This window comes from Xenopus tropicalis, chromosome 7, assembly GCF_000004195.4.
Source record: "Xenopus tropicalis strain Nigerian chromosome 7, UCB_Xtro_10.0, whole genome shotgun sequence".
In the NCBI taxonomy this organism is placed as follows: domain Eukaryota; kingdom Metazoa; phylum Chordata; class Amphibia; order Anura; family Pipidae; genus Xenopus; species Xenopus tropicalis.
This window is the reverse complement of record NC_030683.2, coordinates 57469403-57487483: the sequence shown is the minus strand read 5'-3', so window position 1 is coordinate 57487483 and position 18081 is coordinate 57469403. Positions and strand designations below refer to the sequence as shown.

The following is an 18081-nucleotide window of genomic DNA, read 5'->3' as shown; positions in this document are numbered from 1 at the left end:
GCTTTTTTTTTCCAGAAGGGTGGGGGCTTCTACTCCTTCTGAAGACTTTCAAACATGGCACATCTGACTGCAAAACACCAGGGGGAAGTGCTGGACACGGTGGATTAAGGTAGTCTTATTTTAAAAATTAAGGTAGTGTAAAGTGTAGAGAATAGTAGTCTAAGGCTAAATATATGATCTGTTTTTTTAAAGGGGAAGGAAAGGCAAAGTCACTTGGGGGTGCCAAAATGTTAAGCACCCCCAAGTGACTTTAACCGCCTACCTTGTACCCCGGGCTGGTGCCCCTGTTCGGAGAAAATAGCACCAGCCCGGGGTACCTGGAGCGCAGCACTTCCTCCTTCCGCCTTCCACTTCCTAAACTGCCGGTGGCCGGGCATGCACAGTAGAGCGAAAAAGCCGACTTAAATGTTTAAGTTCGGCTTTTCACTCTACTGCGCATGCGCGCGCAGCGAAGCCGGAAGGAGGAAGCGCCGGCAGCTACCCCGGGCTGGTGCTGTTTTCTCCTGACAGCGGCACCAGCCCGGGGTAAAAGGTAGGCGGTTAAAGTCACTTGGGGGTGCCTAACATTTTGGCACCCCCAAGTGACTTTACCTTTCTTTTTCCTTTAACATTTAAATCTCTTTTAAGTGCTGATGTAGTATATTAAACACAATGTTTTAGCCTGCAGGCTTTTATGAAGTCACATCACTTTGTTAGTATTACAGGCAAGAGGGGTGGTTTGAAACTAGCTATATGGACACATAGCAGCTTACCGTTTTTGATTCAGTACACATACCATTTTACAACCAATGTAAACCATAACAAATGAGAAACAAAAGATATATACTTGTACTTGTGTGTGTATAAATGCAATAAAAGCAAGGCAATATGTGACCAGATAAGACATGTTTAATAAGCTATGAAACGGGTAATTTTAAAAAGCAGAGAGGCTTGCAAGATAATTCTAAAAAGCTTTGTTTAGTGCAATAAATGTCAATCACAACAGCTGTGGCTCTGTATTATCAAATGACCCCCTGAGTGTGGAAAACAACCCAACATGCTTTACCATATTAGGTTCAAGGGCCCATGCCCTTTCACCCCTCCTTCCCAGCTCCCTGTATAATGCTGTATCCTTGGCATATCCAGCTTTGCAAGTTAATTCATCCAAGTACACCAAAGTCCTACGGGCAGATGATTCAGAAAACAGCATGGCAGGAGTACAGCACTCAGTTGCAGGTACCACATTGTACAGGGCTGGTAAAATTCGCCTTAGTTCTAGAATGTAATGACGTCCAAACAGTTCTGCCATCAACATTGAATAAAGAGCTAATGCTATAAACTGACGCCAGCTAAACCTCAATTGGTAAAATAGCAGTGTATATCCGAAATTCAGTGCAAGCCCTGTAAGTGAACCCAGTCCAAACCACTCAAGAATGCGCATGGGCTCTGGGTTCAGATAGCCCTGCAAGCGTTCTGGGTGATATAATTTAGTATAAAGGCCACCCCCTAAAGGTTCCTGAGAAAATCGCACATGCACTAGTTCAAAAAAGGCACTAAATATTTCTGCCTCTGCTACTGCATCATCTTCAATAAGCAGAACATATTCTGGATTAAAAACCTCCAGTGTACTTGACAGACAGAAAGCATAATCCTGCTTCTCACGCTCAAAGATATTAGGGGAATCATCTTCTTGACCCTCAACATGGCGTTCCACAGAAGACAGGAGCTGAGAAAGAAGGCAAGCATCTTCATGTGAAGCTGGATAAAGGTCTACATTGCAAATTAAAAGTCGAACATCATAACAATTAGGGCCACACTCTGAAATTTGCTTAAGAAAGCTATGTGCAACCTGCAGAAGGTAATGGTACTCAGCCTGGCGCCGTGTTGTTATGATGGTGACTACAAGAAGGGTGCGCCCACTGGGGACAGATGGAAGGATGGGAGCTACTGGTGTTTTGGTACATGGAAAAGTGGCATTGTATAATGCCTTATTTTCAATTTGCGAAAATGACTGGTGGAAGTATTCCAGAGCATCAGCACCTTGTTGCATGTTCTGTGAGAGGAATTCATGACTCATCTGTTTAAGGTAAAGAGAACGGGAAAATAAGGGGGAAAAGAGAAGGCCACGAAAATAATAGAAAGCCAAGGAGAAAGTTATAAAAAAGAATAAAGGAAAGTGGAGGTAAGGACTTCTCAACAGCACTGAAATGCGCATTTTAGGAATTCCAGGTATTATACTTTTCAATGCGTTGAATGTCATTTTCACAGAATAATTGTCTGTCTTTGAGTCTTCATCTTTTTTATAAACTTGCTTTATCAAGAATATAAAGCAGTGTTGTCTTAGTTTGCATATGCCATAGTTTGATGTTACTTGAAGTCATAGAATCTTGTTTTCTATGCCACTGTACTTCTAGAAAGAATAATAAAAATGTATTATTTTATATATTTGCCTTTTAGCTCACTTTACTTAAAAATGTACAAGAAAAACTGCATAAACTAGGGTTCAAAGAATGGGCTTTGCTACCTCTTTTTTTTTTTTACATTTTTTTTTATATAATAGAGTATTTTAACTTTTAGGTTGCAGCCTTGAAAATCATTTTAATGTATTGCTAAATAAAGAAAGATAACATGATACAGCAATATATGAATGGATATCTAACAAATGCAGGATCATATAAGTAAACACAGGTCACTTGTGTTATAAAACCCCACAATTTTCAATATTCATTCATTAAAAATGTAACCAATGTTTTGCCAGTTTAAGGGAGACATATCATAAAAATTAGGAATGTACCAGTGAATTATACTCCTAGATACAGAAGCATTGTGCTTAAAAAAGTTAAGTTTCGGGCTGATTTATTGAGAAATTCCACCAAAACCCCACTAGTCCCACCCACCTGTTCCACTTCCTGCTGGCTGAATTCTCTGGATGTGCAGGGGAGCCGGCGGCTCTCAGTACCCTGCACTGTAGGGTAGCTAGGCTGACCTGATAGGGAACAGAAGGCTCTACTTGCTTGTGTGATTTGCTATCACCCTCCTACTATGCTTCTGGCAGGGTCTGTTAGGACACGCCCACCCTTTATTTCAAACATGGACAGAGAATGGATAGGTTCTATAGGGAGATCCAATAAAGGGGCCATTTTTACAGATAGGAATAATTTTTAGCACAAATTGAAACCAGCATCGTATATTATTCATAACTGCCTACAAAATTAAGGTTTTTCCCATTTATCCAATATGTCTCCTTTAAGGGTGTTTCATGAAAAGCACTTTGCCAGGTAATATATGAAGAATCCAGCTGATGAAAAGGACCTGGGGAGAACTTAATTTATACTACATTGTTTGAAGAGTCAACCTAGGAAACAATAAGGCAGGGATCCTCAAACTACGGCCCGCGGGCCTCATTCGGCCCCCCCAAGGTAATTTACCCGGCCCCTGCTGTGTCCTAACTCCTGGCTACTACCTCTCTACAGACCCAGCGGGGAGCCAGAGGAAACAGTGGGGAGCAGGGAGCTGGAGAATGCAGCGGGGAATGGAGGAACAGGGAGTGGGAGGACCCAGTAGGAAGCAAGCCGTAGTTTGAGGGCTACAGTCTGGCCCCTGGTAAAGAGGCTGGGGGATCATGAACTGGCCCCATGTTTAAAAAGTTTGAGGACCCCTGCAATAAGGGATAAATACCACTTTAATGTGCAATTAAAAATAACATTTAAAAAAAAAAAAGAACTAAAGCTAACAAGGATGTGGGTTTTTTTGCCTTCCTCTGGATCAACTAGAAGTTAGGCAGGTTATATATAGGCATTATGGTTGAACGTGATGAACGTATGTCTTTTCAACCCAACTTACTATGTTACTATGATGTAGGGTAGAAGAACTGCACATTATACCAACCAAGGAAAACAAAGCCCTTTAGCAGTGAAGCTCTGTGCCTCCAAAGATTCCCCCTCTATGGTATGGTATCTGAACCATACCATATGGGTACACCATATGGTATAGAAAACCCGTTATCCAGAAAGAGCCGAATTACGCAAAGGTCATCTCCCATAGGTTCCATTTTAATCCAAATAATTCAGATTTTTAAATATGATTTCCTTTTTCTCTATATTAAAGTACCTTGTCCTTGATTCTGACTAAGATATAATTAATCCTTACTGGAGGCAAAACAATCCTATTGGGTTTAATTCATGTTTAAATAATTTTTAGTAGACTTGGTATAGAGATCCAAATTACAGAAAGATTTGTTATCTGGAAAACCACAGGACCTGATCATTCTGGATAACAGGTCCTATACCTGTAATTCCACATCTTTTTTCCCCCCCAAATCCACCCAATTTTCCTTGCCTAAAGTTAAAAAGCTGAGTAGGATAGAAGAGCTCATTTTCCTAAGGACAGTCTAAAGCAGTGCTGTCCAACTTCTGTGGAATCGAGGGCCAGAATTTTTCTGGCCTACATGGTGGAGGGCCGATAATGGAAGCCAGTTTTAACCACTTCCTACACCCATGTTTTCACAATAGTTTTTAAGACCATACCCACACTAATGGTGGTATCGCAGTAAAATTCCAAATGGTTGGTGCTCGCTGTAGGGATATCACCCTTCATTCATATGTGAAAGAAGTTTGTTATATTAAGCAACACCCTTAAATCCATATGCCTCCTCCTCCCCTGTGGATAGCACAGCAACCCCCCAGCACACATGCTAACAAACTCCCAGAACAAACCCCTGCCAGGTTCACCTCACACGGGCAGCATAGGGCAGGCAGAGTATGGGACACACAGGCAGTACTCTGCCTGTCTGTGCCATACTCTGCCTGCCCTATGCATAAAAAACACAAATAGGCCTGGCTGCACAAATTATCCTTAGGCCAACAGGATGGGTACATCTTGGGTTAATGTTATAATAAAAAAGTAATATGCTGCACCAAGAATCAGGAAGGAAATCTAGATGGAGGTTTTTTTTTTTAACTGGGTCTATAAAACTACTAAAATACTAAAAACCCTCAATATTAGAACACCTACAATGTAAAAAAAATAAATGAATAAATGCAGAGACTCACAATATAGCAAGAACACCACCTATTCTCCATTGACCAGTGTGTGACTCTAAGGGCTCTGGCACACGGGGAGATTAGTCGCCCGCGACAAATCTCCCTTGTCACAGGCGACTAATCTCCCTGAACTTCCATCCCACCGGCGAAAATGTAAGTCGCTGGTGGGATGGCACACGCTGAGGAGACGATTTCGGCAAATCGCCAAAGTTGGCTTGTGAGATTGTAAACTACAATGGGGCTGAGAATCATGCATAATCTTTGTAAAGACCTGAAAAAAAGTGCTATATAGATAAAGAATAATAATAAACGACTGGTTACATTAAGAGCTTTCTGCTCCATCCAAAGTGAGGGATAACCCATCTATTTTATACAAGGTTATTTATGAATACAAGTACAGTATGCAAGGTAAAATGTTTTTTTTACCCAGAAAACAGACGTTTTCTATTGATAAGCAAGCCTGTCCTGTTTCAATTTACACATAATTTCATGAAACAGTGAAAATTTTTGTTAAATGCGGGCACTTTGTCACTTCACTTGCAAATTTTGATTGCGCCAAATTTTTGCTGCAGTTTCACTGAAAAAAAATTTGGCTATGGCATAATGCGGAATTTCGTGGTGAATTCATAATCACTGAAAAATTTCGCTTACCACTACCGTTTTGCTATAATTCCTGCATAATTGCAGAAACAAAGAAAAGTGGCCTCTGACGCAACTGCATCCCATGTGACAAAACCAGGTAATTGAGGTTGGGTTTTGACCCAAATCAGATGCAGCTGCATTAAAAAATTGCCATTGAAACCTGACCCTGGATTGCCTCACTTTTGGTGCTTGGTGTCAAACTGCCTGCATTTGATTCTTCAGGAACCAGTCTGCTGCACATACTGACACAACTAGGGCCAGATTACTAATTAGCCTAGGGTTCACCTGGTGTCTGGAGCCCGATTCCAGAAACTGTAAAAAAAATCAATGGTGCAAACAGATCCGAGAACCAAGTGTATCACTTCATTCTGATTGCAGAGTCCCCACCTTCTGGCTGTGCTTCCCGAGGTTCTAACTCTCTAGAAAGAGAGGGAGACAGGCAGGCAGGGCACAGCCAGAGGTATGCTACTTTTTGAACTATACATTTAGGTGGGGGGCCTGAAAAGCACTACCCTGCCTAGGGCACCATTTAGTACAGTGATCCCCAACCAGTGGCTCACGAGCAACATGCTGCTCTTGGATGTTGCTCCCAGTGGCCTCAACGTAGGTGCTTATTTTTGAATTCCTGGCTTGGAGGCAAGTTTTGGCTGCATACAAACCAAGTGTATTGACAAATAGCCAATCATAGCTCTTATTTGCACCTCTGGAAAAATTTTTATGCTTGTTTTGCTCCCTAAGACTTTTTCAGTTTGAATGTTGCTCACAGGTATCTTAGGTTGGGGAGCCCTGATTTAGAATTAAGTCGGCTCTGAGTGAAAATCTGCAGTGGGAGCTTTAAACTTTTATTTACTCGGCTACAGGGGTAATAAATGATTCTTCTATAAAGGCAATAAATAATCAAATCTGTTGACAGAAATAAATAATTCACATACACCCTGTATCCATCATTATTACCAGCTCGAGAGAGGGAATATATTTGCTGCAACACTGTGAGGGAATCCAATAGATTTAACTCTAGGTCCCTACTGGCCACTAACTCAGCACAGACAGACTGGGGTGAAGGGTGCCAACTGATGATGTTACTGTTTTGTTGTTTTCCTTTATAACATGAATGTTGGCAGCACTGTTCTTGCCACTGTTCTTTGAAGGTCACAAACCCTGCTGTGACTTTACACTGTGCACAACCCTGAATCATTACTGTTTTAATAGATTTTAAAATACATCACCTAACCATATTTTTCCTTCTTCCTTTGCGCGCTTGTGCAGTAGAGTGAAAAGACAAACTTTAACAAAAAAAGTCGGCTTTTTCACACTACTGCGTGTGCCGGCCCCAGGATTCAGAAGACAGAAGGAAGAGGAAACACCTGCTCACAGCTACCCAGGGTAAAATGTAAGTGATTAAAGTCACTGGGGGTGCAAACCCCAGTGATTTTTACCTTTCCTTCTCCTTTAAGTAGACCAGGGTTTGATCCTTTTGGTGACTTTATTTCATTTTTTATTTTAAGAGGACATAAAGGCTCCACTTTGTTACATTAGTATTGTGTATTATTTTTTTTATTTTTATTATCTTTCTTTACATATTGATTAAGGTTGAAAGGTTAAAATGTCTATCAAATCCAAACCTGCCTAACTGCCATCTGATCCTGAACAAGGTGAAAACACCTAATTAAATTGGCTGACTGCAAAAGGAGAATTGGACTAGTCCCCAAATTAGCTTATACTAATGGTATTAACTAGTAAGTCTAAACACTAAAAAATAACTATGGCTAGAAATGCCATATTTTATGGCTAAATGGCTGAGTAAAAAGTTCCATCCAAATTACCAGAAGGTCTTCCTAAAGAAAACATACCTAAACATGTAGGCTTAAGCTGGCCATGTCGCCAAGCGAGCGGATCTTCCCCCGATATCCCCACCTACGGGTGGGCGATATCGGGGACCATTTAGGTAAAAAAAATAATAATCCGATCGTTTGGCCCTGGGGCCAGACGATCGGATTATGTGGGCGGCAATGGGGCAGTCGGATCGGGGACCGCATCAACGAGCCGATGCGGTCCCCGATCCGACCAGATTTTCTAACCTGGCCGATCGAGATCTGGCCAATTTCAGGCCAGATATCGGTCGGCCAGGCCGATCTGCTCTCCCCATACACGGGCCGATTAGCTGCCGAATCGGTCCAAGGGACCGATATCGGCAGCTATAGTTGGCCCGTGTATGGCCACCTTTACACCTTATCAAAATGTTATTAAGCCTATGCTTTGCTTATGTAACTGCCTTTAAGTGAGTAACAAAGAACAATTTTTACCTCCTACATGTACAAAGCTTCTACAATCCAGGCGTATCCCAACAGGGCAAGTGAAATGTAGGATTAAAGAACATAATGGAGATATCAAATTATAAAAGAAAAAACTGCTACAGACACTGCAGTCTCTCGTCATTTTTATATGACTAGGCAATTAAGGTGGCAAGTGCTGGAAATGATTAAACACTCTGTGAGGGGGGGGGGGGACGTGAACAAAATGTTATTACAACGAGAGGCATTTTGGATCAAAAAACTAAATAGCCTTGTCCAATGAGGCTATATATGGTAATATTGTTCTTTGTTACTCTCTTAAAGGCAGCTACATGATACGTTGTAAGCCTACATGTTTAGGTATGTAGTTCCTAGTTTGTTAGGACAGAACTTTTTGCTGAATTGTCATGGGTAACTTCAGGACTCTATGGACTGAAAACTACTTTGGTTGAGGACTTATACGTTGAGCAGTAACCTCCTGTGACATGAGTTAGTGGTTGCACTAACAAAGGAATTTTTCAACATATTACTGCCTTCCTGCTTCCTCCATTATCTTTGTATTTGTATTGGATTACCGTGCTTTGGACAGGAGAATATTGAGTAAGCAAAGGAAACCCTATTCTGCCATACCTGCTGCTGAATACTTCTTTTAAAATTATTCTATTTATGTATCATATCTTATGCCAGCCACTGACTTAACTGACCTGAGTATCATGTGCCCCTATTATGCGGGTCTGATTTATATACACTGAATAAAGTAATTGATTAAACAATTGTTTACATAATCTTTAAGATCATTTTCTATCCATCTACAAACAACATAACAGACTTTAGTTCATAAAGACCAACAGACTTTAGTTCATAAAGCAATATGAAGTGGATAAAATCTACTGCAAATAATCTATTCCAATTTCTTACTTCATTATAAGAAAGTACAATCTGTCCTTCAAAAAGACAAGCTGATTTGTACGTACAATTTATAATCTTGAATATGATCAAGATAGTTATCAAGCCTTTGTATGTCTTATTTGCCTTTTGCTTTATCTCCCATTCCATTATTTTCCCTGCTGCCACTACACAATTTACTTTCCTTATTAGAACCTTTCACTTTCATTAGTTTCAGCCATCCTCTTTAGGGCTCTGGCACACGGGGAGATTAGTCGCCCGCAACAAAGCTCCCTGTTCGCGGGCGACTTATCTCCCCGAATTTCCATCCCACCGGCGACAATGTAAGTCGCCGGTGGGATGGCACACACGGTGGCTCGATTTCGGCAAATCGCCGAAAATGCCTCGTGAGGCAACTTCGCCGATTTGCCGAAATCGCCTGCGCAGCGTGACATTGTCGCCGGTGGGATGGCAATTCGGGGAGATTAGTCGCCCACGAACAGGGAGATTTGTTGCGGGCGACTAATCTCCCCGTGTGCCAGAGTCCTTAGTGTACAGTTGGAGTCAGTTGTACAGATGTACTTAAAACAGGGTTGTTGTTTTTTTTGCGCATTGAGAAATGAGGGGCTAGAGAGAGCTGAGTAATTTAAATCTCCTTCTGCTTATCCATTCTGGCATTAGAAGTGACAGGTGGGTTATTTTTTAAGTTGGCTATTTTTATAGAATGGGGACAGGTCCCAATTCCTGGAAGTGACCCCTGGGGCTGGGTCAAAATTTAGGGCAAAAGGAATCTTAGTGAGGGCCCAGGGACAAGCCCTTGAAAATGTGACTGTCCCACAGAAATTAGCAGAGAGCAGAGATATGCACTTAATAGGTAAGGTGTAGGGATTTTCCTTCAGAATCATAAATAAATAACAGTATTGTTAAAATATGACCTATCACCTAAGCACTTGCTTTAACCCTTTAAGTGCTAGCAGAATTTTACATTTTGGTTACCCTCACTGCCAGACATTTTGTAAACATTCAGTGCTCTCTCATTTTACGGGGATTTACTGGGGGGAAGGGTTAAGTTTAAGACAAACTATATATCATTTTAATATGAGAACCTGAGCTTTCATAATCTGCCTAAGTCTGTGTATCTCCACTTTTGGAACAAGATTTAGAGCTCAAAATACAAAAAAAAGAAAAATTTATATTTTTCATGATATAGAGATTTATACCAGAAACATTTTATATACAAAAATGTAACTGATTTGGAAAGCCTCATGTCTCTAGATTTGTCTAGATTGTGGAAAACTCCCAGCAGTAAATTACCAAATTTTGAAAGCATTACTGACAGAATACAGCATACTTTAGATTCCAAAGCCAAAAATCGTGGAACATTAGGTTTACCCCAGGAAACCATATATTTTTGAAAAGTACACATTCTGCCAAATCCGAAATGGGTAACCATGTCTTTCAACTCCCAAGTACCAAACAGCAATGTTTTTCTGAATTTAGCAGTTTCTATAAAAAATTATGAAAATTCTACAAAATTGCCTCAAAGCTTCCACTTTTAAGCATCATATCTCCCACATAGCATTAGGTACCAACAAAACGCATCCTAAATATGAAAGTCATTTGTCTTTTGAACAGTTTGATGCCCATTGTACATAGGATCACCAAAGTATCTGGCATTTAAAGACCCAAAAGGAAGTTAGTGCATACACTGCAATATAAGCTACCGGCATGTGTACTATGTGCCATAAGACCCCCTAACAGTATGGAGACCCTAGAAAACCATACATTTTCCGAACGTACACATTCGGACAAAACAAAAATGGGTAAATACATCTTTCTACTGCAAACTACCAAACTATGTTAAACAGAACGTTTTTTATGACATTTCTGAAAATCGTCAAAAAGCTTGCATTTTACCCAAATATGTACCCCCATATTTTGTAACGTATCAACATCTATGCATAACAGAAAATCTTATAAAATTACTAAAAATGCACCAAAATCAACGAAAATGTAATAAAAACACCAAAATAATACACAAAAAGTATTGCTCAGTGCGGTTAATGAATACGCTATCTGCAATGGCAATAAAACATTTTTTACAGGCAAGAAAAAAAAACACAATGCAATAAAAAAAAATCCAAAAAGTGTGTGGTGGCTGTGTACACATGGCAAAATGCGTGTGCAAGTAAGTGTGAGTGCTGTGAATGTGTGAGCCCCCCCAAAAATGTATATGAATGTGTGTAAGTGTGTATTAGTGCAATAAGTGTGTGTGTATGTGGCACTAACCTGGCTGAAGATCGCAGGAGGGACCCAGAAGCCGTCTTCAGTGGAGGATCCGGTGAGGGGGGAGAGCAGCAAAAGGCAGGAAGGGGAAGAGCAGCAAAAGGCAGGCACATAGAATCTACGTGCCTGCCTTTTCCTATGGAGCCCCTGGGCAATCACGCCCCAGAAGCCACTCGTTCCCCACCTCTGCTCGTTGCCTAGGGGCTGGGGAACAAGCTCGTCCACTCCCAAACCCGGAAGTGCTGCACAACATAGAATCTACGTTCTCTGGCACTTAGGTACTTTTATATACAGAACGTAGCACTTAAAGGGTTAAAGGAAACTATATACAGAACATAAATATAACAATATAAGGCTGATTAGTACATAATACAGACTATTAGTACATGCGTTGAAACAACTGCAGTTAGCATCAGAATATAATACTTATCCCTCTGACATCAGCTTCTTTAAGAGGCAAACCTCTTTTCTAAAATATATATACACCCTTAATCGCTCAGTTAATCTTGACTTTAATAAATGTTACCTTATAGTTGGGCAATTCTTAATAGTATTACTAATAAATTAATCATAAAATAAACCCAGGGCTGCTGCAATCTCTGTATATGCGTGTGTACCATTAAATCAACTCGTAATGAGAAAGCGCCCTTTTTATAAAAAAATAACTAATACCATTATAAAAACATAAAACTTTTTATAAGGTAATAAGAATCTCTACGTTCCTATTAAACCTGTGGCTTGCTCTAGCCATACCCAATATACTAACAGCCTAATAGGTTAGTCTATAAATAAATAAGTGAAAAAAAGCAAAAGGTGTATAAATGATTACTAAGATGTGCTGACCAAGGCCTCAGTTTAGGGCCGGAACTAGGGGTAGGCAGAAGAGGCAGCTGCCTAGGGCACAACGATTGAGGGGCGCCAGACAGGAGCCTCTCCTGCCTACCCCTAGTGCTACTTTTACCAGTGTTCATCAAATATACTTTACTGACTTTAAAAATTCAATGTATCTCTCTTATTAGTGAGATCTTTTAATACATTCAGTTTTTAAAGGAGAAAGAAAGTCAAAATCTATTAAGCACACTATTAAATAGTACTACTATTGCTGAGTAAAAACGCTATATTCCTGGCTTGCCTAATGAAAGATTTACAGAGCTACACATACTACATTCTACATACTTGTATCAGTGAACGGCGCCGCCGTCTCTAACAAGGGATGCCCACTGCCTTTCCCTCACTGTCTCTACTGCGCATGCGTTCCTCCTGTGCCTCCCCCCCCAGCTCACACACCAACTTGTCAGCACCAGCCCCTTCCCCCCGCCCCCGCTCTGCTCTGTTTCTCTCCGCTCCCCGCTCGCCTCTCCCCCCTCCAGCACCTGCCTGCAGGCTGCATCTTAGCAAGAAATATGCCAGCAAGTGGGATTTTATCATTGATCTTCAGCCAATCTTCAGAAACGATCTTCAGACACGCTCAGGCACTGTGCATACAATGTAGCCCATTCAACTTGTCATGCTCCTCCCTCCGGCAAGCCCCCAGTGACATAACGGCACTCATGCCTTGCTTTTAACTCTCTGAGTGCCTGGGGAAAGTAATGAGTCGCACATGGGTATTGTGTGTTTCTGACCAACAGCCTGCAAAGTCTTAAAGGAACAGTAACACCAAAAAATTAAAGAGTTTTAAAGTAAATGAAATATAATGCACTGTTGCCCTGCACTGGTAAAAGTTGTGTGTTTGCTACAGTAACTCTACTATAGTTTATATATAATAAGCTGCTGTGAAGCCCCGGGGGCAGCCATTCAAGCTGAAAAAAAGGAGAAAAGGCACAGATTACATAGCAGATAACTGATAAGCTCTGTAGAATACAATAGTGTTTTATCTGTTATCTGCAAAGTGCCTGTGCCTTTTCTCCTTTGAATGGCTGCCCCCATGGCTACACAGCTGCATTCTTTATATAAACCATAGTAGTGTTTCTGAGGCAAAACACCAGTTGTACCAGTGCAGGGCAGCAGTACATTATATTCGAATTTCTTTCATACACTTGAATTTTTTGGTGTTACTGTTCCTTTAACTACAGCGTGACTGAGGCACCACGCCACATGTGTAGAGCTTAATATCTTATAGTAGTCGGGATATCTGTTCATTCAGGGGCAGTATTTTGGGGATCATGCAGCTTTAAATGGAACGCTGGTTGATCCCTTTGCATTCATCCAATTCCCTTCAGACAATCACTATTATGGCTATAGCTGCGCTACAGGACAGTATAACATTTTGGTTAAACGAGCTGTGCTTAATGGCAGGGGCTAATACACAGTGAGGTACATTCAACTGAGATGTAGGAAACAAGATGTTACACGTTCTGCTAGGGGGAGCGCTCCTGTTTGTGCGCATGCGCCACCTACAGCCCAAGTCTGGGAAGGAACGATGCATTATGGGAATCTTCTCTACCCAGCTCAGCGGTTTTTCTACCTGTTTGGCTTCTGATCTTCTGAATGAGTGAAATATGGGGAGACTTAAGGGCACTACTGAGACAACTGAAGGCATACCTCCCAACATTTGAAAAATGAAAAGAGGGACAAAAAGATTTGGTGCGCGCAGCGCGGAAAATTTTTTGATCACGTCCCCTTTTGTGGCCACGCCCCAATTACCACACCCCATTTAAAAAAAATACCCCTTTTATATAGATCAAATGGCGGGCGCAGACGAAAATGTGCTATACCCTCATACTGAACGACCTAAGGAAAACAATATAGCAACTCCTACATTAAAATACAAGTATAGAGAGAAGGCAGTCAGTTATAAGTGAGTTATAACTAAGTACCAGTTTTGCCCCCCCATACACAGTACCCCCATACACAGTAGCCCCTCCATACACAGTAGCCCCCCATACACAGTAGCCCCCCATACACAGTAGCCCCCCATACACAGTAGCCCCCATACACAGTGCCCCCATACACAGTGCCCTCTATACACAGTAGCCCCCTATACACAGTAGCCCCCTATACACAGTAGCCCCAATACACAGTGCCTCTATAAACAGTAGCCCCTAATACACAGTACCCCCCAATACACAGTGTCCCCCTATCACAGTAGCCCCCCATTCGTCTGCGGCTTCATTATGCCTCTCCTTGTGCAGCGCGACAGGCCCTTTTATAAGGTTGCGCCCCGTGCGTAATGACGTCACACCCACAGGCGCAACCTTATAAAAGGGCCTGTCGCGCTGCACAAGGAGAGGCATAACGAAGCCGCTGAAGAAGCAAGAACATCCGGCTACAGCAAGCACATCCCGCTGTGCCGGATAGTTCCATGAATGTCCCGACAGTGGGATGCGCCATAAAAAGCGGGACTGTCCCGAGAAAAGCGGGACAGTTGGGGGGTATGCTGAAGGTATGCCTGCAGTTTGAGATTAACTCTTTGGTAGCCTTTCCTTCTCCTTTAAAGGAGAAATAAACCATAAAAATTAATGTCTAGAAATAATATATTTTAATATACTAAACTTACTCATATAAAGGTTCAACATCTCTGAAAATGTAATGATCCAGGCCTTCAAAGTTGTCACAGGAGTTCCACATCTTAGAATAATTAGGAGTGTCAGTAACACTCACATTCTTAGTGGGCTCTGAGCAGGTACTGACAAGCTAAGCTTAGGGGTAGTTACAAATTATCAAGCAGAAAAGGAGGTTTGTACAATTAAATCAACTCAATAATATTTTTTATAACTATAATAAAATAAAAACATAACTAAATAAAAAACCAACCAAGGCCTCAATTTTACCAATGTTCACCAAATATATTTTCCTGACTTTAACCATATACTGAAAGTTCATTTAACAGAAAAGATTTGTATTACCTTTGTATTACCAGAAGCAATAGATTCAGCAATATATTATCTGGAGGTAATTAGTATTCACACACCCAGCCAGTTTGGACATCACAGTGTTTTAGGATCCTCTAATGAGGAATGAGATGAGAATGAGCTGGAAAAGGACCCAAGCAATTTCTTATTCCGAGAGGCTTCCACTTTAGGCTAATGCCACACGAGGCGTAGGGCGGATATTTTCGGCAAGCAGAAAAGCACTTGCCGAAAATTCCGCCCTACACCTCCTACATGTGCCTGCACCCGAATGAATGAGATACGCTCGGGTGCAGGCACATGTATCCGATATATGCATGAAAACGCAAGACTTTGCATTATCTCGTGTTTTCATGCGTATATAGGATACATGTGCCTGCACCCGATCGTATCTCATTCATTTGGGTGCAGGCACATGTAGGAGGTGTAGGGCGGAATTTTCGGCAAGTGCTTTTCCGCTTGCCGAAAATATCCGCCCTACGCCTCGTGTGGCATTAGCCTAAAGTGGAAGCCTCTCGGAATAAGAAATTGCTTGGGTCCTTTTCCAGCTGTGGTCACTTTGCAAGGCAGATGTCATCTGGGGAATAAAAACTCACCACCTCTCCTGGGTGGAGCGCAGAGCTATTCTAGCTCACTAGTGCAGTCTAATCTTTTTTTGCTCACCCTCATTCCCATGTCCCTGCACCACTTATTTCCCTAGGGGTTGGTTACCTTAGGACTTAGTCTTTGATTCCTGTACATCCACCTGAGACCCTCTGAACCTGGACATTTCCTGGGAAGTATGTAAAACTGACCCTTTTGAATCTACTTTATTTAAAGACAGGGAATATTTTGACTGGTTATTTAGCCCTATGCAGAATTGGGTTAAATAAATATTCAAATATAATATATATATATATATATATATATATATATATACACACAATAAACTGTATTTTAAAGATGTTGTTTACCTTTAAATAACGTTTAGTATGATATAGACCAGGGGTCCCCAACCACCGGGCTGGGGACCAGTGCCGGGCCGAGGGCTGTTGTAAACAGGGCCACCTCTGGTCCCAATTACCTGTGATCCCATCTCCATGACAACTGCTATGCGAAGCCCAGGAAGCTTTCTACTGATTGTGAAAAGGACCAAAGTACTTAAAGGAACAGTAACACCAAAAAATGAAAGTGTTTTAAAGTAATTGAAATATAACGTACTGTGGCCTTGCACTGGTAAAACTGGCGTGTTTGCTTCAGGAACACTACTATAGTTTATATAAATACACTGCTGTGTAGCCATGGGGGCAGCCATTGAAGCTGGAAAAAAGGAGAAAAGGCACAGGTTACATAGCAAATAACAGATAAGACACCATTATATTCTACAGGGTTTATCTGTTAGCTGCTATATAACCTGTGCCTTTTTTTCTTTTGAGTGGCTGCCCCCATGGCTACACACCAGGGTTTATATAAACTCTAGTAATGTTTCTGAAGTAAACACAAAACTTATACCAGTGCAGGGCAGCAGTATATTATAGTTTAATTTCTTTGAAATATATACATTTTTTGGTGTTACTGTTCCTTTAAAGCTTCATATTAAGCAACAGGGGATGTCACCACTTAGGTTGGAGAAAGAAGAGCAAGAGGGCTGGGCACATCTAGTTGCAGGGAAACAAGCTCACTTCTCTGTCACTTTCTAGCTTTTAAACAAGCAGAGGCAGAAAAGAGCCATTGTTTCTCCTCAAGTTCACCCATCACTTTTCAGTAATCAGAAGAAAAGAAATTACACTTTAAACAGAGGCACCCACCTCAGTTCATTTATACTAAATCTGGATAAAGCCCTGCTGTTTGAAATGTCCAGCATGCACTGGAGTCTTCAAGTCGATGGCCAAAGGATCACGGGGGAAGGTCTTCTCTCGCGATTTTTCCCTTTCTGTCACCTTTATAAGGTGCAGGGAGGCATCAAAACGCAGGCGCAGAAGCTAAAAGGAAAGTAAGCGATCAGTGTTAGTTCCGTAACTGATAAGGCGCTGCTCTATGATCTTTCTGCAAACACCACAAAGTATCGAGTTACAGAGCTTCCTCTCCCTTGTCATGTTTTTGTCTGCATGACTTGTAACTGCAAATTCAGGCCACTGGATTAGTGTGCTATGTAAAATATCATTACTTGCTGCTGTCTTGACTAAAATATAAATACAAAAAAATCAAAAGCAAAATTAATCGCAAATTACATATATATGAACGTTAACGGAGCACAATAAATACTCCATACTCCAAATCTATCTGTTCAAAAACCAACATAACTGCAACATAGTTCCTTTAAAAAAAAAACTGGACTTCTTTCTCCCAACCTGCTCCCATTGCCATGGGAACTGATCAGAGGTGCTTTATGTTGTGGACTGCATGAAAGCAGTGTGCAGGTTTGTTTGTAACCGAGGATACAAACGCTAGAAGAAGCCTGTATGCTGCTTTCCTGCAGTCCAAAGTTCAAATCAGTGCTGTGCACAGCAATGAACAAGTAGGGCAAAGGGGAATGTACTGCAAAAAATGTATTTTTTTTTACTTAACATATTTTAAAGGAAGTATATTTAATATATATACACAATACAAAATATCAACATGCCTTTATTATAAGCACATTACACAAAAGTCCAACGTTTCGGTCCTCATTAGGTTGACTCTACCTTAGATAGCACAACCGATTTTTTCTTTTTGCACTATATGTTTAACTTCTTAGTTTGTCAGTGACTTTAGGGGGAAGGGCACATGGGACATAACTCTTCAGTTATTTTGTGAGCATGTAGGTCAGATTCAAAAGCAAACTAACTGAACGGTTATGTCCCATATGCCCCCCCCCCTTAAGTAACTGAATGTTTATTGACTGATAACAGCTTAGAGAGCTGTAAGGGCAGTGACACACCGGGAGATTAGTCGGCGCGCGACAAATCTTCGTTGTCGCGGGTGACTAATCTCCCCACAATGCCGTGATTTGCAGAAGTCACCCAAAGTTTCCTCTCAAGGCAACTTTGGCAAATCACAGCGCCGCGTATGCCATCCCACCGGCAATTTACATTCTAACTGGTGGGATGGCATTGCAGGGAGATTAGTCGCCCCCGAGACAACAAAGAT

At 41.3% G+C, this 18081-nt stretch overlaps 1 protein-coding gene across 7 annotated transcripts; it reads right to left on the bottom strand.

The window, feature by feature from the left end:
* Nucleotides 1–868: 868 nt before the first annotated feature.
* On the bottom strand, nt 869–17244 carry pgap4 (post-GPI attachment to proteins GalNAc transferase 4). 7 transcript variants are annotated; one of them, XM_012965461.1, is made up of 2 exons: nt 16761–17244; nt 869–2389 (listed from the first exon to the last, which is right to left on the bottom strand). In XM_012965461.1, the coding sequence occupies exon 2, from the start codon at nt 2237–2239 to the stop codon at nt 977–979; it is 1263 nt and encodes a 420-aa protein (XP_012820915.1). In that variant the 5' UTR covers nt 2240–2389; nt 16761–17244; the 3' UTR covers nt 869–976. The 7 variants fall into 7 exon arrangements, with proteins under 7 accessions (XP_012820915.1, XP_017950928.1, XP_012820906.1 ...); XM_018095439.2 differs by lacking the exon at nt 16761–17244 and adding an exon at nt 12499–12670; XM_012965452.3 differs by lacking the exon at nt 16761–17244 and adding an exon at nt 12503–12670.
* Between the last annotated feature and the right edge of the window lie 837 nt (nt 17245–18081).